The sequence below is a fragment of the Oryzias latipes genome, chromosome 8, assembly GCF_002234675.1.
Source record: "Oryzias latipes chromosome 8, ASM223467v1".
NCBI lineage: Eukaryota > Metazoa > Chordata > Actinopteri > Beloniformes > Adrianichthyidae > Oryzias > Oryzias latipes.
In genome coordinates this window covers 17,478,351-17,503,004 of record NC_019866.2, presented here as the reverse complement: position 1 = coordinate 17,503,004, position 24,654 = coordinate 17,478,351, and the positions used below count along the sequence as shown (strand labels likewise).

At 40.8% G+C, this 24,654-nt stretch overlaps 1 protein-coding gene across 1 annotated transcript in view; it reads right to left on the bottom strand.

The window, feature by feature from the left end:
• cacng3 (calcium voltage-gated channel auxiliary subunit gamma 3) overlaps positions 1 to 24,654 on the bottom strand; it is a 65,635-nt gene that overhangs the window by 26,023 nt on the left and 14,958 nt on the right. The window contains exon 2 of the mRNA XM_004071908.4: positions 4,859 to 4,942. Within this exon, the coding sequence (XP_004071956.1) occupies positions 4,859 to 4,942 (84 nt within the window). The remainder of the gene's footprint in view (positions 1 to 4,858; positions 4,943 to 24,654) is intronic.

Genomic DNA, 24,654 nt, shown 5'->3' with positions numbered 1-24,654 from the left:
ACATAGTGATAAGATCTCTCACAGTGATTGTAGTTTTTCTTTTCACAACTTGCCCCTGCTGTTCCACAACTTTGTTTATATGCAATTTTTTGTAATCTTATATAATCATTTTTGTGGACTTTTCTTAAGTGATAGAAAAGGTTTGTGTTGTTAGCATCAAGAACTTGCCTTCTTGCATTGTTTGCATATTGCCTTCTTCTGCTCCACGTCGAATGTCTTGAATACAAAATGCCGCCAAATCACAAATGCACCCCTCTTTTTGCTAAAGTGCTTTTTCTTGGGCTGCCTGCATGAGTGTATCTGTCTGTTTCGACTAGGAGCGTTGGGAAAAATTGTTTTAGCAATATATTGCTATAGTTCATTTGGCAATTCAAAATGCTGTCAGGACGACCTGCCTCGCCGGACAGCGCGGCCTCCCGGCTGTCCTCCAGACTCATTGTCTCGGCCGCGCCCCTGTGCTCGGCCCGGCCTCCATCGATTCTGTTGCCGGTCAAAGTTCGTCCTTGGTTGATTTTTGGAACCTTGGTGTGGTTCCTTAAGGGGGGGGGGGGGGGGGGGTACTGTCATTGTCTGGGTGTCTTTGCCTTAGTTTTTGCTTCTTTTTGTTTCTGTCATGTTTGAGTTCTATTTCCTGTTTTATTTTGAAAGGTTTCCTGTTATGTCATGGTTTTGATTTTTACTTCCCTGGTCCCAATCTCCCCTGATCATGAACATGTGTGTCTTGTCAGTCCTGTTTGTATTTAAGTCTTGTCTCTGCCTTCCTCTTGTGCTAGTCCATACCATCTCTTCCCTGACTGTCATCTGCCCTGTTTTCCTGTTTAGCCCACAGATAGTTTAGTTTTATTTCCCTGCTCTGCACTGCTTTTTGTTAGTTAATAAACACCTTGCCCTGGAACTGCGTGCATCCCGTCTATGCTTTTTGGGTCCTACATGCTCACCAGCCCTCCCTACCTGACACATAATCACACTTTATTGTTTCCGGAAAGAATTAATGTTTTGTTTTGTTTTCCCTTTATTTTTGAAGCACCGTTCCTGAACCATTTAAAAGTACTGGAGAAGCTACATTAAGCAATGTTGAAAATAAACAGCCCTTTATTTCCTCAATTATTCTTTTAGAACCTTATTGGTTAAAGCACATTTATTCCATCTTTTTTCTTATACTGGAATCTATTTTGTTGTGGAAATCAGACATTGTTGACCGTTCCCAATATATTTCAAGTTACCAAAGTAAAAGCAGTATGAATGAGTAAGTCATACTTTGAAAAAAAAAAGAAAATATCTTCCTATGCAATATCAGGATACGTATTGTATCGTGGGACGCGTATCGAGATAAGCATCGTATCCCCAGACTCTTGCCAATACACACTACTAGTTTCGACTCCTGAGATTCAGCTTCAAGTTGCTGCATGTCGGTGCAAGGGATACATTTTCTGAATCATCATGTCAGGGAGGTATTCCAGAAAGCTGGTTATGCTAGCTCCCAGGGTAAGTTTGAGGGTAAAGAAGTGTACAACCACCCTTTTCGGTTCCAAAAACAGAGGTATGTTTCAGGGTATGCTTAGTTCCCCTGCACCTCATGCTCTGAACATAACCTGGTCTGGAGTAGGTTTAGTTGAAGGTTAGTTTGTTTTCAGAGAGGTGAAGGAGCATGGCATGTCCATTTGAAGATGATTTAGTGGATGAAAAAGCTCAGATAATACTTTTTCCACCATGAGAGGGTGATAAGACCACGTTTGGATGTTGGAAAGATAAAACTTTTTACTTTGATCTAACTTCATTATTTGCTTTAGTTAAGATAAATCAATTCTTTTTAGTTAAGTCAGCTTAAAAATAACACGTAGTTATCAGACATTTATTTTACTTTCATTTACATTAATTCAATTAAGTAGGTGTAACTTTGGTGCTGCTGTTAGATCGGCACCGCAAGGAATTGTGGGATACCATTCCCTTTGCCAGAATGGACAGATTTGGGTTTAAGTGTGGGTTTTTGACCAAATGTGTTTAGTTGTTTAGATGTTTTACTGTGTTTTGCCGAGTTATTTGTCCTACTATGTTTAAATCTTTCTACACCATGAGTGAGAGGAAGGGAGAGGATGATGAGTTTATATAGCACCCCTACTGTGAGGTGGTGTAATAATAAATTCAGGGATATGGTATATGGTTACTTGACTCAAATCTGTTTTGTTTCATTCATTTTATTGTTATAAAAATGACTATATCTGCAGGCTCAAACTTAGACATATGAGAGTTCAAGAATTAAAATAAATTAAGATGGAAAAACTTTAATTGAATTGGAGTAATATTACATTTAGTTAGATAAATATGTAAATTTGAGTTGTAAAAAAATTATTGTTAGATCAGGGGTCGGGAACCTATGGCTCGCGAACCATATATGGCTCTTTTGATGGTCACATGTGGCTCGCAGACAAATCTTTAATTATACTTTTTTTTTTTTCATTAGACCAGTCCTTGTCTGGCGCGATGCAGTGCCAGAGGCGTTGGTTCTTGGAGAACAAAATCTACGCCAGCACTATCAGTTACTATTATCTATTATTTCACAGAGTTTGTACCAGCCGGAAACCTGTGAATTGACGTGCCTAGAACTGCGCGCTCCCGTCTCTGAGAAAGAGCGCGCAGTTGCGGGGACGGGATGTTAGAGGAAGAAAGCAGAGGGTGGGGGGGCACGGCCAGTAAGGTGAACCACGCAGGGATTGTAAAAATGTAAAACCCGCTGCCCGTCACTCACTGCAGCGTGTGAGTGTGTGTTTGGCTCCGTATCTGCATGTGAGCAGTCTTTGTCACATCCACAGAACATTCAGACCAACCCACGATCACGTTTAAAGTCTCAACGCCTGCATGAAGCAGAAACTCACCATGTATCAACCAGACTAGACCATCAGCAAAACCACCACGAGAAATACTCATCATTTATTAGCAACAGAATAACAATGTTATTAAAAAGAATCCACAGACTTATTGTACCTTAAAAATGTTGAAATTACATCAAATGCAAACATTCATTTGTATATTTAGTTTTAAACATATCGTTGCTTACTGACTTGGACTGGGTGGTTGGGCCGCGTTAAAATTTCTGGAGTTCATTAAACGCATCAAGCAGAGATCTGATTGGCTCTCAGTTCTGTCGCTCAGGCGGTTGTTAGGTAGTTTGGACCAATGGGGTTCAGCTATGGGCCGAATAAGGGAAATGGGAGGGCTGGAGCGGCAGTGAGCGAATATAAAGTTGGGAGAAGCGCTCTCGTCTCGGTGGGAGAGATTCAGGAGTTGCTAAATTAATTGTACGGCGTTCGTCTACAGTAACCAGAATGAAGAATCTTAAGAGAGGCTAAGTCTCAGTGCCTCAGTGTGGGAAAGGGACGCTACATTATTGTATGGCTCTTTCGAAATTACATTTAAAAATATGTGGCGTTTATGGCTCTCTTGGCCAAAAAGGTTCCCGACCCCTGAGTTAGATAGACGTAAGAAATTAGGTTGAATAAATTTAACTCAATTACTTGTTACCAACTGAATTAATTTAAGTTGGATAATTATATTTATATGTATATATTTATATTATATTATATTTATATGCTTCAAAATGAAAATAAGATCAGAAACTCATGCTTTTACTTTGTTAACGTTTACATGCGTTTACTTAATACGTTCTTTTTCTCCAAGCAGAAACTCTTTCTTTTGCTGATGCAGCCGTATTACTTATTTGATGGACGTATAATCTTTATACGCCGTCATTAAAATCTCTGACTCCGTCTCACTGAAGTATATCGCTCTCTTTTTATCTCCACGCGTTTCCATGGTGACTCCGCAAATCGGCCATCTATTGAGAATATTTATGTACTTGCTGTGCACGCGCATTAATCCAGGGTTGCCAAGTCGAGTGTAATTAGGCTAACTCATATTCGGTCTTTTGGAACCGACATACCCAGAGTACGCAAGTTCAGGCGGATTTCAGCCAGAGTTCAGGGTTAAAGTCAGGGTAGTTTAAAAATGCTTTGTTGCAGGGCCACACTCTCGCACACTAACATTCACACCTATGGGCAATTTAGAGTCACCCAATAATCTCTGAAGAATACGTTCAGGCTGTGGGAGAAAACTGAAGTGCCTGGAGAAAATGCACACACTCATAAGAAGGACATGTAATCTCCACACAAAAGGGAACCAGCTGAGTTTCTAACCAGGGCCTTCTCAATACATGGCAAGAGCCCTAATCACTACTCCACTGCGCAATCTAGCTTGAAAAACCAATTAAAAAAATTTATGTCATATATCAATTTTTTTCCCTTCTCCGCTTCTGTGCCGGTCCAAGCCCGGATAAATTGAGAGGGTTGCGTCAGGAAGGGTATTCGGCGTAAAACATTGCCAAGTTAACCATGCGACTCGTCCTCAAAGGAGAGGTTGTTTCGCTGTGGCGACCCCTTGATGGGAAAAGCCGAAAGAGACAGATGTAATATATCAATTTTCAATATGCCCCAAAATGACTAAACCAATGAGTCTTTTTGTTTCTTTTTTACCTTTGGGATGTTACAATAACAACATATGATGCAGATTATTTTTTAATTATTTTATATTTATTTAATAATACCTTGAAGAATGTGACATCAATTCAACTCAGCAATGATTTTTATTCTGTAACAATGGAGAAGTTTTCCTGAGATTGTAAAGTAAAAATTTTTACTCAAGGGAAATTAATTTGCTGATATTGAAATATTTAGATGGATAAATTGTGCTATACTGTGATTTTTGTCTGTAAAATCATATGTAGTCGTAAAAATCACAATTTTTTTGCTTGGCTGCAAAATTGGCATGAGAAGTCAGTAAAAACGCGAAAGGATAAGTGACTTACGGAGGAGATACTCTGCGGCATCTGCTTCATAGTCGGCATCTTCTGGAAAATGGTCAATCTTCTTACAAACGCCTCTGAAGGTTCCTGCAAAACAAAAGCATCAGTCGGTTACCATCATTCTTTCTCCATTACACCAAATTCATCTTAAAGGTTTCTTTGGCAACTTGCTGTTTTTTCGTAGGTTGTAATTCATTGTAATTCTATACCCATTTGAATAGACATTTAGCAATGAAGTCTACATGTAAATAGATGAGTATTTTTATCATTTTGTTCCCTTTTTTCCTTGGTAAAATAATGGAACAAAATTATAAAAATTTCGACTTTTTGATTTCACTGGTCAGCCCACTGACAGCATGAGTTTGAGCATAAATTTACTCAATTCCACGTAGTATGACAGTTAAAACGTAGGTAAGCCCAATATTTGCTAAATCCAATATTTTATATCTTTTATATTAATATTTTGTTTTTCTAAACTCCTCATGGAACCGTCTCTTTCCAATCTATACCAACGTTTTCATTTTTTCAACCTTAAATAGCTTTACAAATGTAAATCTTTTTGTGCATCTGTTTTTCTCAAAACATTTTAGTTTATCTCTGTCATATCTAAATAATGTCTTAATATGTAATTAAAGCAAAACAAGGCAGAACAGCCAAAAGGAGATCCAAGAAGGTTACATCCTCTGGGGAATTATTAAAATAAAATGCCTAACCTGAGCTCATTGCAACACACGGATACAATTATTTTAATCAGAAATGTAGTAAAAACTAATTTCAAATCAGTTATCGTGTTTAAGATGCTAATAGATATCTAACTAGAAAAGCCTATTTGGAAAATAAAATACGATTTCGATAGCTTGTAGCATATACATGTAGTAGGGCTGTCTGATTAGTTTCAATTTACAGTTAAAAGTTTGCGATTTATTTGATGTATGTTTATATCCTCTCATTTCCATTTAAATTTTTATTTTGTTGTTTGGTTATAGAAAACAAAATTTTACAAATTGTAAACATAAATTTGAAGTTAAAAAAAAGTCAATCTTTGAACGTCATTTATAAGGCGCACTGAACTATAAGGTGCATTGAGACGAAAAGGTCAGAGATGCTGTAAGTTCATTAGTCAGACTTTAATTGCATTCACCAAAATGGAAAAGATCCTTCTCAATTGCTTTGGCTCATTTGTTGAAGCAGACCGGACATTCTCAACACTCTTGGTGCTTTTGTCAAAATAATGTGGATGGTTCGGCACAACACCATGGTTCACCTGCAAAAGCTCATATCTCTCCCAAAACAATTCACTCATGTGTCAAAACTAAATTTCCTTCTCATTTAAACAGTCAGTGCCCCTAAAATACTTTGTCCCTTTGGCATTGTGTAAGCACTGCAAGTCAAAATGATTAGATGTTTTGTCACAATAGCAAAGGACCATTGAAATATCCCTCATGTCCACCTTTCAGTCTTAGCTCAGTCCTTCATTGACAATGGTAACTGTACTGTTTTTCTATAGCTAACAGAATACAATTTTGTATAAAACTGAAAAAAAGAAAAAAGATTTTAGAGTAAGAGTTGCCTCTTAGGTTTACAGTAACAGCACACATTGCACTCATACTGCCAAGGAAATTCTAACCATTATCATTCACACAAAAAAAGTAACTTTCATATATAAGAGTAAAAAAAAATGTATACAGCATAATATACTTTATAATTTAAACACAAACAAAAAACAATGAAAATTATCTGCAGCCTACAGTGCTGTAAATAATGCTTGAGTTTCACAACTAAGAGTTCTTCACTGGTCGCTGTCCTCACCCTCCTTCTCCTGGCCATCGTCCTCACCCTGCTGGCCATCACGCTGCTGTCTGTCTGGCCACAGATTCTCGTCCACATCACAGCGTATATTCTCCCTTGCGATTCAACGAGGGTTGAATCAACTGATCAACTGATCTCCTGTAATATCCTCACACGCAGCATCCATTGCAAGGAGCAGGGACTTCTGATCTTGAGCCCGATGCTCATACACTCTCCACCTCCAAGCGGAGAAAAACTCCTCAATAGGATTGAGAAAAGGAGAGTAAGGTGGTAGGAACCCTATAAACATTCTTGGATGAGTAGTGAACAAGCCCCTGATGAGCGGGCCACAGTGGAAATTCACATTGTCCCATACAATAACATATAGTGGTAGGTGAGACCCTACGAGATCTCTCTCAGTTTCAGGGATGAAATCCAAATGAAGGCGGTCTAAGAAGATGAGGAGCTTCTGTGTATTGTATTGCCAAGACTGGGGATGTGAGTGGCCACACCACGCTCAGATATGGCAGCACACATAGTTTTATTGCCCCCTCGCTGGCCTGGGACATCCTCCTTCCAGATTTTAAAGCGCACTGTTTTAAAAAAAAAAACTTATTAAGGCTTTCAAGTGTGCCATGTAGTTCAGAAAATACAGTATTACTATAACCACAGCTAAAGGAACAGCAAAAAGAAACAAGAGTGTGTGGCACAAGAGTGTTTTTGTATCTGTACATTATGTGACCTCATTAAATTTAATAGTGAAATGAGGACACTGAACAAGAATGTCTAATATATATGAGAACATGACAGCATATAAAATCCCCGCTAGAGTAGGGCTGCATGATATGAGGAAAACTTGCAATATGCGATATGAGTATGATATAATTCGCGGTATATAAACAAATAGCAAAACAATCAAAAACATAATTCCCATTTCATTGCAACAGTTTAAGAATTTCACTTCAAATGACCTTCGTTGACATAGGAGGGGAACATAAAAGGTCTCCATCTGATTGGTTAACAACGTTAAAGGGTCCATACGATTGGTCAAATGCATAAAGGGATTTATTTTATTAGTTAAATACTCCAAAAGATTGTTCAAACAGATTTAAGGTAACCATTTATTGCAATTTTTGCTGTCTTCTGCGATGTGCATACTGCAAGGCGTGATCTCGCGATAACGATAAATTTGTGGTATATTGTGCAGGCTAGAATGAGAGGGATGGGCTGTAAACATTCAAGTTTCATGTGGAAAACGTGAAACACATAGATGCTGCTGAAAGAACAGGCAGCCATTTAACCACACGCATCCCAAATTCAAATTGAATCCAGCCTATTCAAATGATACATGAATATCTTCAAACATGCATGTGTGTAGTCGCTTGTATTGACTAGGATGCAGTCTCTTACGATCATGCTGTGTGCCATGAAGAGTGACTCATCCTCATTTACGCACACACATTTCCCGGCGTGCCTGGCGTTCAAAGCTTTTCATGGCCTGTTTTGTGTGCCATGAGCATGTGTGACCAAGCCGAATGAAGCTTCCATCCCAATATTCTGTCCCATTCTGACTTAGTCATCACCATGGGGGCCATGAAAGAGAGCAGTATTGAGAGAGGGGGAGCTCAGAGAGGCAAACCAAGACGGAGAAAATGCTGGCTGAAAGAGGTTTGGGAGTTAAACTCCTGAGAGAATTAGAGAGCTTCATCAAGCTCATCTTAAATGGTAGCCTCCAGAATTCTGCCAACTTTTCGGGGGGAAATTTTGATTCAAAAAGTGATCATTTTATTGTGTTTCAACCAAGGTTATTATAGTTAACGAAAACGAACGAAAAAACTAAAACTAAAACTGAAAAAACATTTTCGTTAACTGAAATAAAAATAAAAACGAGAGTTTTTAAAAAAACGAAAACTAACTAAAACTGTTTGTTGTGTGTATAAAACGAACTGAAACTAACTAATATTAACCCCAAAAAATCCTTCGTTTTCGTCTTTGTTAATACATAAGTCTTTTGGGTTGAAATAAAATCTATACTTCACGCTGCTAGTTTTACTGTGTATTTGATCCCTACGGCATCACGTTGTCTGTGACGTCACATGATGTCTGTCAGACACTGCCGGCTAGCGTGGTCATAGACATTTACATGAGCGTGATGGCTGCATTAAAAGTTGGGAGAAAGCGGGAGAGTCCTATTTGGGACTTTTTTGACTATGACAGCGTCGAAAACAAAAGTAAGTGCCTTGTAGTCGAAGCAGGAGACAAAATTTGTGGAACGCTCCTCAAAGGGAAAAACCCTACAAATCTAAAAGTACATTTAAAAAGCCCACACAAAAACGCAAATCAACAGTACCTAGACAAGCTAGCCTGTTGCCCACCCTCCCCCGAAAAAGAAGCGAGAGCAGGTAACGTTAACACGAGAAAGGAACCTAATACGGCATCCATAATGGACTGTTTTTACCGCCGACCAAATAGCTGCTGGCTAGTAAATACGCATGAACATCAAAAACGAGAAGATGCTTTGGTCTTCTTTCTCTTTCGGCTTTTCCCATCAGGGGTCGCCACAGCGAATCATCCTTTTCCACCTCACTCTATCATGAACATCTTCTACCCTAACATTAGCCAACTTCATGTCCTCTGTCAAGACATCCATGTATCTCCTCTTTGGCCGTCCTCTTGCCCTCCTGCCAGGCAGCTCCATCTCCAACATCCTTCTACCAATATATCCACTATCCCTCCTCTGAACATGTCCAAACCATCTCAGTCTGGCTTCTCTGACTTTGTCCCTAACACAGGCAACATGAGCCGTCCCTCTGATGTACTCGTTCCTTATCCTGTCTAACCTGGTCACTCCTAAGGAGAACCTCAACATCTTCATCTCCGCTACCTCCATCTCAGCCTCTTGTCTCTGTCTCACTGCTACCGTCTCTAACCCATAGAGCAGAGCTGGTCTCACCACTGTCTTGTACACCTTTCCTTTGAGTCTTGCTGACACTCTTCTGTCACACAACACTCCTGACACTTTCCTCCACCCGCTCCAACCTGCCTGCACTTGCCTCTTCACCTCTTTTCCACACTCCCCATCACACTGAACTGTTGACCCCAAGTACTTAAACTCCTGCACCTTCTTCACCTCAGCCCCCTGTAACCTAACGCTTCTACCTTGATCCCTCTCGTTCAGACACATGTATTCTGTCTTACTATGACTGACCTTCATGCCTCTTCTTTCCAGAGCAAACCTCCACCTCTTAATTTTTAGAACAATGTAGGTCAGCAGTTTCTTAAGTGTTGTATAAAATAAAATGTATTCTTAAAAAAATGAGTTAAAATGTTAAAATAAAAAAAACTTTAAAAATATAAAATATATGCTTATTAGCAACAGTTATGCATTTGCTGAGGCATATTATCAAAGTCAGCTTTTACGAAATTGAAATTACGTTACTTTTAGACCCAGGGTGTATACAGCAGATAACAAAAACAACAAAAGGGATACAAATGTACAATAAATACAAATTGTTTTGGTAAAAGATTATAGTACAAACACTATACACAAATGACGGCACATAGTTCTTAGAGTTCAAATCAGCGTCATGCATTATGCTGCGTTTGCTGATTTTATATATATATATATATATATATATATATATATATATATATATATATATATATATATATATATATAGTTGTGAAATGTTTTACAACTTTTTGTGAAGCTTTATGATACATTATAAACATCCAAAACTAAATTATATAAAGTAAATAACAAATAATTATGTGAATTGTTGTTGGTAAAATAAAATCCAAAATAATTAACAAATGTATCAATATTAGGCTGATTTACCAATTATTTTAGTGCTTAAAAACTGCCGAAATTCACAGATATAAGCACAAAGGGACAGTTTTACTTGTAATTGTAAACTTGTTTTAAGATTACTTGTGCAGCCCTAGTAATCACTATGATTTGTAAAATGACCGTCCATTGTACTACACTTTTTTACTATACATTGTACTATTTGTACATTTTACAATTTATGTTTATATTAACTAATTATTTGTTTTCTCATCCTTCTTTGCAAAGAACTTGACCTGCCAGATGATGGGGAGAACAGGTTCCAGAGGATGCCATGCTTTGCCCACACCCTTCAACTCGCATTGAAAGATGCCATGAAGCACCCAAATGCTGATTCACTCATAACAAGAGCAAGACACCTTGTAAGTGCTGTAATGCTTCATTTGCCACTGATGATTTCCTCAATCAAAAAGTGTGGCAAAACTCTGGTCCGGGATTGTAGCACACGCTGGAACAGCACGTTTGATATGCTGAGAAGACTGCTGGAGATTAGAGCTGAACTAAATCAAGTACTTGAGGAGTTGAGCATTGACACCCTTCTCACAAGCGACTGGACTAAGCTTGAGAAATTGGTCAAGCTACTTGAGCCCTTTGCCATTCACACAGACCAACTTCAGAATGACAGCCAGTCACTCTCACAAGTAGTGCCATGTCTGCTCAACCTTGAGGCACACCTGATGACCACTACTACTGGAAAGCAGTTAGCACAAGTTCTGCTGAAGTCTTTGCGAGAACGTTTTTCTTCCATTCTTAGTCCTTTTTCCCCACAGTTTGATGCTACACCAGCAGCAGCCTGCCTAATGGATCCAAGCGTTTCACTGGTTCTTCAAATACCAGACACAGTGCCACTAGAGAGGGCAGCTCGGTCTTTTGTGCAAAAACTGGCTACTGCTCAGAATAACCCCACTGCTTCTCAGGATGATGTTGCCACTGCAACGGCCAGTCAAACAGCAACAAGATCCCCTCCGACTATCCTACAGAAATATCGCTTTCTTGCATCCAGGATGGAGGTAAATGCGTCATTGACAAATCAGCCTGATGTGACCAGTAGTCTGTTGACTGAAATAAATAAGTATGTTGAGGATGTCAAACACGGTGTCTTTAATGAGACACCAGCATCTTACACCCTGCAGTGCTGGATTGTTTCATGGACCTCTTTGCACAGCCTACACCTTGGGTCTTGTCTGGTGTGGTAGATCTGAGCCTCTATCGGCCTGGTGCTCAGGGCTTGCTCCTGAGCTGCCAGGATGAGTGCTTCAGTGCTGTCCTGTAGGCCAGCCCTTTCTAGCTATTGATAGGACTTCTTGACTTCAGCCACTTCAGTTATGGTCCGGTGGTACATCCCATGCAGAGACTTGACTTCCCATGAGGATCTGTCCTCCAGCACCATATCTTCTGCTCTCAACTGCCTGAGACATTCACTGAGCACACTGTCAGTAGGCTCCTTGAGCTTGATATGTTCATGGATCTTTGATGTTTCATCTTGTATAGTGGCTTCCACGCTCACTAGTCCTTGGCGTCCTTCCTGGCAGCTAGCATACAGTCTCAGGGTGCTGGATTTGGTATGGAACCCTCCATGTATGGTGAGGAGCTTTTGTGTTTTAACATCTGTGGTCTGTATCTCTTCCTTTGGCCATCTTATTATTCCTGAAGGGTATCTGATAACTGACAGTGCGTAGCTGTTTATTGCCTAGGTCATGTTCTTGCCATTGAGCTGGCTTCTCGGAACTTGCCTTACTCGTTGGAGGTATTTGGCTGTTGCAGCTTTCCTTGTTGCCTATTCCAGGTTGCCATTTGCCTGTGTAATTCCAAGGTACTTGTAACTGTCCTCAATGTCTGCTATTGTTCATTCTGGGAGTGAGACCCCTCCTGTGTGGACTACCTTGCCTCTCTTTGTCACTATCTGGCTCCATTTCTCAAGCCCGAATGACATCACGATATCAGTAATGTAGATCCTGGTGGTGAGGATCAGGGAGTCAATGTCACACTCGCTCTTAGCATGAAGCTTGATGTCATCCATGTAGAGGAGGTGACTGATGTTGGCCCCATTTTTGAGTCAGTATCCATTGCCAGTCTTGTTAATAATTTGGCTAAAGGGGTTCAGACCTAACAGCAGTGGGGACAGAGCGTCACCTTGGTATATCCCACAATTGATGGACACTTGTGCCAGTGGCTTGCCCTTGGCTGCAACAGTGGTTTTACACGTCTTTAAGGCTCATGTGTGGCATTGAGTCATAGGCTCTCTTGTAGTAAATCGAGGCTGTGCACAGGTTGGTATGTCGTGACTTACAGTCTTGAGCGACTGTTCTGTCGACCAGGAGTTGGTGTTTGGCTCCTCTGGAATCTCTACCAATGCCCTTCTGTGCGTGTCTCATGTATTGATCCAAATGCCTATTTATCTTGGTTGCAATGACACCTGACATGAGCCTCCATGTTGTAGCGAGACAGGTTATTGGCTGGTAGTTGGTTGGGACGGCACCCTTTGCGGGTTCCTTCTGGATTCAGGATTGTTCGCCCTTCCATTAACCTTTATGGGTGAGTCCCATCTCGTAGCAACTGGTTTACTTGTGCTGCCAGGCACTCGTGGAGTGCAGACAGTTTCTTTAGCCAGTAGCCAGTATCATTTCAGGGCCCAGTGCTGTCCAGTCCTTCATATCTGAGACTCTTTCTTGGATGTCTGCCATAGTGATGGTTACTGGGTTCTGTTCAGGGAGGTTGCTATGTTCTTTTCTCAGAGAGACCGGGCACTGGGCATTGCTGTTATATGCCGTCTCTTTCTCCCATGTACCTTTCCAGTACTGTTCAGTTTCCAGCCTTGGTGGGTCTGCTCGGCTATTTTGACCCTGCCACTGAGCGTACACTTTCGCAGGTTGCAGAGAATGTAAAGTAAATGGACAAAAAAATAAAATAGAATAAAATATATAGAGAAGTAAGAGCTCTGTCTCTTCCTCTGATCACAGGCAGGAGCCGTCCCCAGAGTTCTAGCCACTCTACAGCTCCCGGCAACCCCTTCCTGGATGGCGCACACCTGACTCTCACTTATTCAATCAACCACAGCGTACTTAGGCAATGCACTGAGTGAAGCTCAGTATGAAGAATTGTTTTAGCGACTCTGCCTTCATTACAGAGCTTTGTATTTGAACATGATCTTCTGTTTCCTGACCCTGTTTCTGACTCAGTTTCCTGCCCTGACTCTTGCCTGGATCTTGACTACCCCGTCTCGCCACTGATGCCTGCCTGACCCTGATTTAGCGTTGTGGTCTTTTAGCTGAGCTAATAAACCTGCTGCATTTGGATCCAGCCATCTGCCTGTTCTTGTAACATTATTAAGGATCAGTTGGTTTTTAAAAAAAACAGTTCTTGTGAATCCAATTTTTTTTTTTTTTTGCCTATTGATAAAACATTCAAAACTAAATCATATATCATCTGAGACTACTCCAGAAACTATTTTGGTGTTTTCCTAACTTTGTGCAACAGTAAAAATCCTTCTAAAACCTTTATACATTTTTAAACAAATTATCGTTTTTTTATACACAAATTAATAACTGTTTTCCTCACTTCATGGCTTTTCAGTACAGCTTTATGTCAGGTCTGAACACTAAATTAACGTTAGATAAGTGTGAAATATATTAACTATTAAATGGAAAGTGAGGACATATAAAAGAAGATGTCAACAATGTATTAAAAAAATATTTTTCTATTCGGGCGAATGCTCGATTCTGATTGGCTGCTGACATTTTGCTTTACCTCAAAAAAAAAAAAAAAAGCAACTTACACTCTGAAAAAAAAGGTAAAAACTTCCCTGTCTAATAACTAAATTAACTTCAAAAAAGTTATCCATTCAACTTTGTAGAAGTTAGATGGGTACAGTGCTGTGGGAAAGTATAAACTGAGTAAGAAATCAAGTATTTTTAGAAAATCTTCAAGGGAAATATCCCTGAAATCATATTTTTCTCTCGCAAACCACAGTCTGAAAACATGCTTCATAGGTTAATTTAACCCTTGTGCTATCTTAGATGACCCCTCCCTTACATTGACGTATTCTCCCTACCATGACAAAGGTGGATAAAGGTGGAAAGATTTTATGTAATCCATGGACACTAGTGAGGTTCACAAATCATTGAAGAAAAAAGGTTCAGCGCACCGTCTAATGGGTCTAGATGACCCAACTCCCAATGTTAAAGTGCCTAGGACAGCACAAGGGTTACAGAATTACAGCAAAGAGCCAACCAGGAGAACAGAGAGGCATACATTTAAACACACAAATAACATTTATCAGCAGTAATTTGCCTCATAAAGGACAGCATTGCCTGAGGGAAACTGTAGTTACCATCACAGCGAGGAATGAAGCAAATGGGGGCCAGAGTCCAGCATGCAAATTGTTGTTACATTGTATTTTTGTGAGCAGGCCTACTTCATGTGAGTCATGTGATTTACCATTTTGTTGTTGTTGATGTTTCTTTTTTTTTGGTCCTGTGTGCCACTTCTGTCACTTATGTTTGAATAATTCTGAACGTAAAGCATGACAAACCCTTTTTGGTTTTGTTTGGCGCATGAATGTTGTTCCCTTACAACAACACTGCTGGGGGGGGTTGCCTCAAAACAAGTTTAAAAAACAAACACAAACAACACTGTGGGCTCATGAGGGGCCATGAGAGGTTTGTCCTCGTTCGTGACTTTCAAACACATAGACACTATAAGCACCAGGACATCATCCTAACAGAATAAAGGAGGAAGAACAGGAAAACCAGTTACTGTAGAAACATAGAAGAAGCCTTTAGAGCAGTCATGAATTGCTCTTCTTGAAATGTCTAAACATAAGGTATGAAAAAACTCATTTGGAGCACGTCCAGTAAGGACCTTCTAGAGCTGAAATCAAAAGGGTATTCACATTGTTTGTTCAGCCTAAATCTTAAGTAGATAATGAAGAGATGAAATTCACCATCACATTTATAATGGATTATAAATGAATAAACGAACTTCTGGAACCAGATTGTAAATTAACCCTTTTACTACCAGAGATTTCACCAGCAACATGGAATAACACATGCTCTTTGAACTACCATAACTTTTCGACTGTTTGTCCAATTAGCGTAATTTAAATAGATTCAAAAGCAGAGGGAAGCAGCTATGCACTGATATGAAAAAAAAGTTTGTTTATCTTAATCGCTCAAACACTCTGCTCCTGTTCAAGTGTTGCATTTATGTGCAGCACTGCAAGTTTCTACAACATAAACCAGGTTGAACTGTGACCAATCAGGGACTCAGATTTGGTAGTGACGTATAGATGGCTTTCCTTTAAATTCATAAAAAGTACCAACTGTTTGAAATTTGATCATAGAAGACAAAATGAATAATTGTGGTTTGTGGCCAGCCTGAATTATATAAAATTAAATCAAACTTTATTTATATAGCACTATTCCTATGAAGGCACAACACCAAGTCTTACACTTATCTGAATTGAGCTGTGTAAGAAAAAGCTTAGAGCAATATTCGCAAGATTTTCACCACTTTGACATTTCGCACCAAGCATTTTCCAACTGTAGATGGCGGCTTGTGTTACTATCAAGTAGTGACAGTCTATTGTGAACATCATGGGGCAAATTTTCCAGAAAGTGCATTTAGCATCACATGTCCGTTGTGAACACCATAACACCTGAGCTTTAGTTCCAGTATTTACAATCTTTTAACTACCATTACTCTTCAACCATTTACACAACTAATGTAATTCCAGTAGATTTTAAAGCAAAGAAAAGCAGCCTTGCATTTATATGCAACACTTCAAACACGCATAATGGTGCAAAGCCGAAATAAAAAGTAGTTTTTCTCACTTCAGGATTAGCTGATTCACGTTGCGTTAACGGTTGAAAAGCTATCGTAGGCTTGGTTTACATCATCAAGTTGCTGTGAGTCTTATGCTATCTACCTGTATTCGTTATCTCCATGTACCTCCACCATTTGCTGCTGGACTTCAACTCGTTGTGATGAAACTACAACTCTACATAGTTCTAAAGTCCGATAAAAATTATTACTCTTCCTATGCTCCACCTTTCTGAGCCTTATCTGTACTGCCACCTTCAATAAATCTTTGTTAGCTATTCACTTAATACTGTGTTTTATGGGTTTTGGCGCTTACCAAGCGTTCAGTCACTACATGCTTATTTGATTTATTCTACAATCATATTGGTTTCTAATGCTAAAGAAAACACAAGCAACTGCTGTTGGTGTCTTATTTGGGAAGAGGAACACTTTCGTGTGGTTCAAGGGGTTAGGGTTATAAATGAGCAGTCAAACATTTTAAAACAAAATGGTTATACCTTCTGCATAACAAATGCAGGGAGAGTGAAGGGGCAGCAGAAAGGGAAGCTGAAAAAGCAGAGCAAATTGGAGAGCTTGTTTCTTCAGAGCACCTCTGACAGCTCTGTCTGAAGGACTGTGCTACTTCCTCTCTCCACGTCTTTCCCTCTTTCTCATATTACCTCTTTGCAAAAGGAGGAGAGAAAGAGAGCAAGGAGCTAGTTTCCACGGTGATGCCTGATGAAAGGAAACGAGGAAGGTTCTGCACGGATGCACACCTCTTCTCTTTGTCCCCCCCCCCCCCCCCCCCCTTCAAGCCAGTCCTCCCACACTTTCATCTCTGTGTTTTGATTAAACCTCCTTTTCTCCATCCAGGTCTTCCCAATACCGTCACAAAACATTAATTCAGTTCAGCTGTGAGAAGACACATGTCTGGACAGAGACATTACACATATGAGGTTTAGTTTTTGCCATCTATCCAACCCAGCTACTAGTTTTTGTCAAATTGAAATCTGTGAAAATTATTGTTCTTTTCTATAAATACATTTTAGTTTATTTTAAAAGCTCTCTGCCAAATATCTGAGGAGCCAGTGTAAATCCCTTTGAATCCCACTGAGGCCTCACTCAAAACTGGTGGATATGGGCAGCCTGGAGGTGAAATAATAGGCAAACCTGTACAAAGCACGCAGATGGAATGCCCCTGGAAATAATTAGGTCATAGACCACTCCTCCGTCGGTGCAAATGTTCATGGCCATTTTTTCTACAGGCAATGCAACAGGTTTTAGCAAACACAACATGCAAGTAAGGTGGAAGTAGGTGAGATCATTCATTTTTTTCAACACCTCCCAGGATCAAGGAGCCTATTAGTGCTGTTCAATGATAAGTATGCCCTCCTTGCGTGCAACCTGTCTGTTAGAATTTAGGAAATTAGACAATCTGAGTTTTTGTGGGCATCCTACAAGGGTCCCACAGACACTTAAACACCTTGTGCAGCATTTGTGCGGGGTCAGTAAAGGGCCAGCACTCGCACCATACTAACAACTACAGTGTGGCTGTACCACACAGTCACCCATACATCAAATATTTCAGAATACACTTACCACATGCACAACAATCGTGCGTTCCATTTTCAAATTTTCCTTTTAGGTGGTCGTACAAGCCTCAAGGGAACTTCAAGACACAGCTACACTCCCCTTAAGATGTATCTGCTTCTTTCTATGACCCTCCACAAGCCCGGACAACCCAAAAACCTGCATGTGGGTGTGTGCATATGGGTCAAGCCCCCTCCATGTGACTAAGGCTTTAAATGCAAAAACAGAAATCTGTTGTTTTTATGTTAAGGGTTTATTGTTGTATTTTATAGATTGAATGTATGATGCCTCAAATGAGAAACTAAATGGCCATTGTAGAATAAATAATGTGACATAATGGAGGATTTTAAACCCCATTACAATCAGTAAGAAAAAACTTAAAACATAAAAAGATTTTCCATCCATTCATTTTCTGAACCTGATTAACTCCCGCTGCAGCCTCATTACCTTAAAAGAGATTAAATACTGAATCACTCCCCAGGCGAGACCCTCCCCTGGCACCCCTCCCCCCCCACATTAGAGTCACAACTGAATTTTGTTGCACTGAACTGAATTAAACAGCCATGTTCAATTGCAATTAAAATTGAGAAGTGGATACAAAAGACATCTTAAACAATCAAACATATTAATCTTTACTTCAGAGAAGAAAAATCAGCACATGCTTGTTGTCTTTAATACTATGATTGGAACATTTTTAGCTATGACTGGTTAAATTATGTTTTTTTGGTTGTAGTAAATGGTAAATATTTATGTACCTACAAGTTTATGAAAATTCCATTGCCTAATTACCCGACATGATACACAAAACATTATTACAAAAACTATGTAAAGCTATTAAATGAATTAACTCAGTGGGGGGGGGGGGGGGGGGGGATTATACAAGCTCGCTTCTTCCATTTCAAGCAATAAATCAAGCTCTACTTGACTTTAGTTAATGATCACTATATTTAAATAAGCAAATGTGATTTTTTTTTTAATTTATTTTGTTTTTTTATCTATGCATTTCATCATTTCTGTAATGAGTTTGAGAAATCAGTGTAAATTCTTCATCGCTTTGACTATAATGCTTGAAATCAATCAATCAATCAATCAATCAATCAATCAATCAATCATTGATAATACTGAAGTGATTGGCTGGAGACAGAGAGCCGCTGTCTGCCACCGGACCGGCATAGCAATCTCAGGCAGCGGGACAAACTATGGCGGGCAGCAGAGCTTGTTTGATTGTTATGCCAGCATCCGGGCAGGTAGCTGGTTGGCAGACAGAGAATATGGGGAAGCAGCCAGCTCGGGCCTCCTGAATCCTATAATATTTTTCTTAATATCATCAGACAATAATAAATAGATCCCCTAGTTTGATTCTTGTTTTTATTTTTCCCCTCTTGAATTAATGTAAAGACACGGAAGTAGCGGCGGAAAGCTACTTTTGCGCCAGGACGTAGTGTGCACCGGGAGAGACTGTGAATGAAACCACACATGGAGACGGGATAACCGATGCTTTTGTAGAGCTTTTTAAAATAAATAAATCTGGTTTCTAAGCATCCTCTGTGTCTTGTCATAAGACATACACAGACAGAAATGTGAAGGTATCTGCTGTAAATCCAAGTATTGTTCACATCCGTGTTTATGAATGACTTCTCACGTAAATTATTTCGTGGGAACGAGTTAATGTATTTGTGGAAACCAAATATTACTACGTGAGAACAAATTAATTATTTTTTACCCATGTCAGGTCACAGGCTCCGTAGAGACAAATGATTATTAAAGTCATGACTAATCAGAAGTTTTTTGTCTCATTAGTAGATTGTAGAGGAATGCTGCATAACCACCACAGCTCATTCAACATTTATGAAGTAATTATACAATAAAACCTAAGTGAGTTATACATGAGTGATGACATACTAAGGGTTGCCACTAATGTTACATACAGCTGTTAGTGGTGCCCTCCTCCCCCGTTCATTCGTCACTTAATTTGGGAGAGGTTGAAGTGATTCCCTCCACCCCTCCCGTTTTTCTTCATACACCTTTCCAGCACTTTCTTGGTCGACAGGAGCACATGCAGCTACTGGGGGTGCCAAATCACTGGTTTCAGGCCGTTCCAAACACCGTGACAAGTGCAGGATTACAGGATTAAATCCAGAGCAAACTATGCGGACTCAGTCCGAATTTATTGAATTTTCAAGTATAAATACATCCCAACTTAATTAATTTAAAATGCTTTCAACATAATACAAAAACTTTCCATTGGATGCTACAAATTTTGCATTGAAAAGCAAACCATTTTAATCAAGACAACCATGCATTTTGAATTATTCAACCTGTGAGCCCCATTAAGGTGAGATTATGTTGTTGTCCAAACAGTCACCAGTTTTCAAACTACAAGTTTCATCCTTCATCCCAGCATACAGACCTCTGGCAGATTCTTATGGAACTATAGACTAAAGATTACAAATCTGGAATTGGTGTCTGCTGAACTAACATTAAAATATATCAAAAACAGACCAACTCTCCCTGATACACATATACTTCTTTCTCTTTCGGCTTTTCCCATCAGGGGTCGCCACAGCGAATCATCGTTTTCCACCTCACTCTGTCATGGACATCTTCTACCCTAACATTAGCCAACTTCATGTCCTCTGTTAAGACATCCATATATCTCCTCTTTGGCCGTCCTCTTGCCCTCCTGCCAGGCAGCTCCATCTCCAACATCCTTCTACCAATATATCCACTGTCCCTCCTCTGAACATGTCCAAACCATCTCAGTCTGGCTTCTCTGACTTTGTCCCTAACACAGGCAACATGAGCCGTCCCTCTGATGTACTCGTTCCTTATCCTGTCTAACCTGGTCACTCCTAAGGAGAACCTCAACATCTTCATCTCCGCTACCTCCATCTCAGCCTCTTGTCTCTGTCTCACTGCTACCGTCTCTAACCCATAGAGCAGAGCTGGTCTCACCACTGTCTTGTACACCTTTCCTTTGAGTCTTGCTGACACTCTTCTGTCACACAACACTCCTGACACTTTCCTCCAACCGCTCCAACCTGCCTGCACTCGCCTCTTCACCTCTTTTCCACACTCCCCATCACACTGAACTGTTGACCCCAAGTACTTAAACTCCTGCACCTTCTTCACCTCAGCCCCCTGTAACCTAACGCTTCTACCTTGATCCCTCTCGTTCAGACACATGTATTCTGTCTTACTACGACTGACCTTCATGCCTCTTCTTTCCAGAGCAAACCTCCACCTCTCTAGCTGTTCCTCCACCTGCTCTCTACTCTCACTGCAAATTACGATGTCATCCGCAAACATCATTGTCCAGGGAGATTCCTGTCTTACCTCGTCTGTCAGCCTGTCCATCAGCATAGCAAACAAAAAAGGACTCAAAGCTGATCCTTGGTGTAGTCCCACCTCCACCTTGAACTCCTCTGTCTGACCTACAGCACATCTCACCACCGTCATACTTCTCTCATACATGTCCTGAACTACTCTGACATACTTCTCTGCCACTCCAGACGACCTCATACAGTACCACAGCTCCTCCCTCGGCACCCTGTCATACGCCTTCTCTAAATCTACGAACACACAATGCAGCTCCTTCTGACCATCTCTGTACTTTTCCATCAACATTCTCAAAGCAAAAATGGCATCAGTGGTGCTCTTACGGGGCATGAAACCATACTGCTGCTCACAAATCTCCACCTCTTTCCTAAGCCTGGCTTCCACTACTCTTTCCCACCGCTTCATTGTGTGGCTCATCAACTTTATTCCTCTATAGTTGCTGCAGTTCTGCGTGTCACCCTTGTTCTTAAAGATCGGGACCAGAACGCTTCTCCTCCATTCCTCAGGCATCTTCTCACTCTCTAGAATCCTATTGAACAAACTCGTTAGAAATTCCACTGCTGTCTCTCCTAAGCACTTCCATACCTCCACAGGTAGGTCATCAGGACCAACGGCCTTTCCGCTCTTCATCCTTTTCAGAGCCTTTCTAACCTCATCCTTTCCAATCTCTGCTACTTCCTGCTCCACAACAACCACATCTTCCTCCCTTCTTTCCCTGTCATTTTCCTCGTTCGTCAGCTCCTCAAAATACTCCTTCCATCTTTTCTGTACACTCTCCTGGGTTGTTAGCACCTTTCCATCTCTGTCCTTAATCACCCTTATCTGTTGCACGTCCTTCCCATCTCTGTCTCTCTGTCTGGCTAGCCTGTACAAGTCCTTCTCTCCTTCCTTTGTGTCTAGCCTGTCATATAGCTCATCGTAAGCTTTCTGTTTGGCCTTTGCCACCTCTCTCTTCACTCTACGCTGCGCTTCCTTGTACTCCTGTCTACCTTCCTCAGTCCTTTCTACATCCCACTTCCTTTTAGCCAACCTCTTCCTCTGGACGCATTCCTGTACTTCCTCATTCCACCACCAAGTCTCTTTACCATCTTTCCTCTTTCCAGATGACACACCTAGCACCTTCCTACCTGTTTCCCTTATAATCTCTGCTGTAGTTTCCCAGTCATCTGGAAGCTCATCCTGACCACCCAGGACCTGTCTCAACTTCTGCCTAAATTCCTCACAAGTTTCTTCATTCTGTAGCTTCCACCACTTGGTCTTCTTTTCTGTTTTCCCTCTCTTTTTCTTCCTGACCTCCAGAGTCATCTTACACACCACCATGCGGTGCTGTCTGGCTACACTCTCTCCTACCACCACTTTCCAGTCAATAGCCTCTCTCAAATGACCTCGTCTGCATAGGATCTAGTCCACCTGAGTACTCCTACCTCCACTTCTGTATGTCACTCTATGTTCCTCTCTCTTCTGGAAGTAAGTGTTGACTACCGCCATTTCCATCCTCTTTGCAAAGTCCACCACCATCTGTCCCTCCAGATTCCTTTCCTTCACACCAAACCTGCCCATCACCTCCTCATCACCTCTGTTGCCCTCACCAACATGCCCATTAAAGTCTGCTCCAATAACAACTCTCTCTCCTCTGGGGATGCTCTCTATGACCTCATCCAACTCACTCCAGAATCTCTCCTTCACTTCTAACTCACAGCCAACCTGTGGCGCATACCCACTGACTACATTCACCATCACCCCTTCAATTTCTAACTTTAGGCTCATCATCCTGTCTGAGACTCTTTTCACCTCTAGAACACTGTTTACAAACTCCCCCTTCAGAATCACTCCTACCCCATTTCTCTTCCTATCAACACCATGATAGAACAGTTTGTATCCTCCTCCAATACTACGTGCCTTGCTGCCCTTCCACCTTGTCTCCTGCACACACAGTACATCTACCTTCCTTCTCTCCATCATGTCTGCCAGCTCTCTGCCTTTCCCTGTCATTGTGCCAACGTTAAGAGTCCCTATTCTCAAACCTATGTTCCTGCCTTTTCCCTTCTCTCTCTGGCCACGGACCCTTCTGCCTCCCCTCTTTCTTCGACCAACAGTAGTCAAATTTCCACCGACACCCTGTAGGTTAACAGCATCGGTGGCGGTCGTTGTTAACCCGGGCCTCGACCGATCCGGTATGTCTAAAGTGTTGTGGATGATTCGCATGGTTATTTTGGCAATTTTTTACGCCGGATGCCCTTCCTGACGCAACCCTCTCTATTTATCCGGGCTTGGGACCGGCACAGAAGTAACTGGCTTGCAACCCCTGTGGCTAGATTCCCTGATACACATATACAACTAGGCTAAATTATTGAACTCTTTGAAGTCGTTTCCTCAGTCATTGGAGGAAAAAGACGATTTGCTTTAAATAAGCTTTTTCTCCCCTTTAAACCCTAAAGCAGTACAAGACTACTGGCATGACGATCCGTCTGTACCAGTGACGTGCAGTCAGGAGAGGCAGGTGAGGCTGTGCCTCACCTGTCATTATGGGAAGAAAAGAGAAAAAATAAATTCAATTATTATATTTAATCAGTAATTTGTGCTTTGCAGTCATTTCCCATTTAAATGTACCATTTTTGGGTGTTTTTTCTTTTCAAAATCGCTGAATTTCCGCATTTGCCGTTCAGATACTAAAAAGTGACGTGCGATGAGGCACCAGCCCGCTGAGCCTCACCTTGGATTGCGCAATACCTTTCAATCACCGGTTCAATCACTTGTACTATATGAGCTGAGTTTACATAATTTAGCAGATGTATATGATGTACAGTGTTTGTTTTTATAAATAACTGTATGTGAGGGACGTGTTTCTTGTGCTGAGCGCTAAACGCCGGCGAAAAAGCCGCTGGGTGAGGCCAGACATTCTCGTGCCTCATGTTAGGGGGCGCCGGTGAGCCCTGAGATTATGACGCTAAAAAATACTAGAAGAAGTGATAGCAAGCGGCAAGTCATTTTCTTCAGAAGGAGCGGCGTATGGACTTTATTTACAAGTAAAGGTAAGACGATAATAACGTTTGTGCTTTTTTCTATGCTGCAGTTTGTATAGGGAAAAAAACATGTTGAAATGATATTTTAAACAAAACACATTAATTGTTGTCAATCAAATAAGTTACTCAGTATGGTTCATATGTTTGTAAATCTGACTGATGACGTCAGTGCCTCACCAGCCATTAACCTCACCGCACGTCACTGGTCTGTACATAATTCAAACTATTTAAATTGAATTCTGACACACTGTGGCATTGCTACTATCCTGCTAAGATTAATTTATGTCCATAAATCCTAATAGTGCAGATGGGAGTGCTTCTGAAGGCCAACGTCCCAAACTATTTAGAAGGAACGTGCCTTTGCACAATTAGCAGTGCATGTTACGCTGCTACTTGTCGAATTTTAAATAACT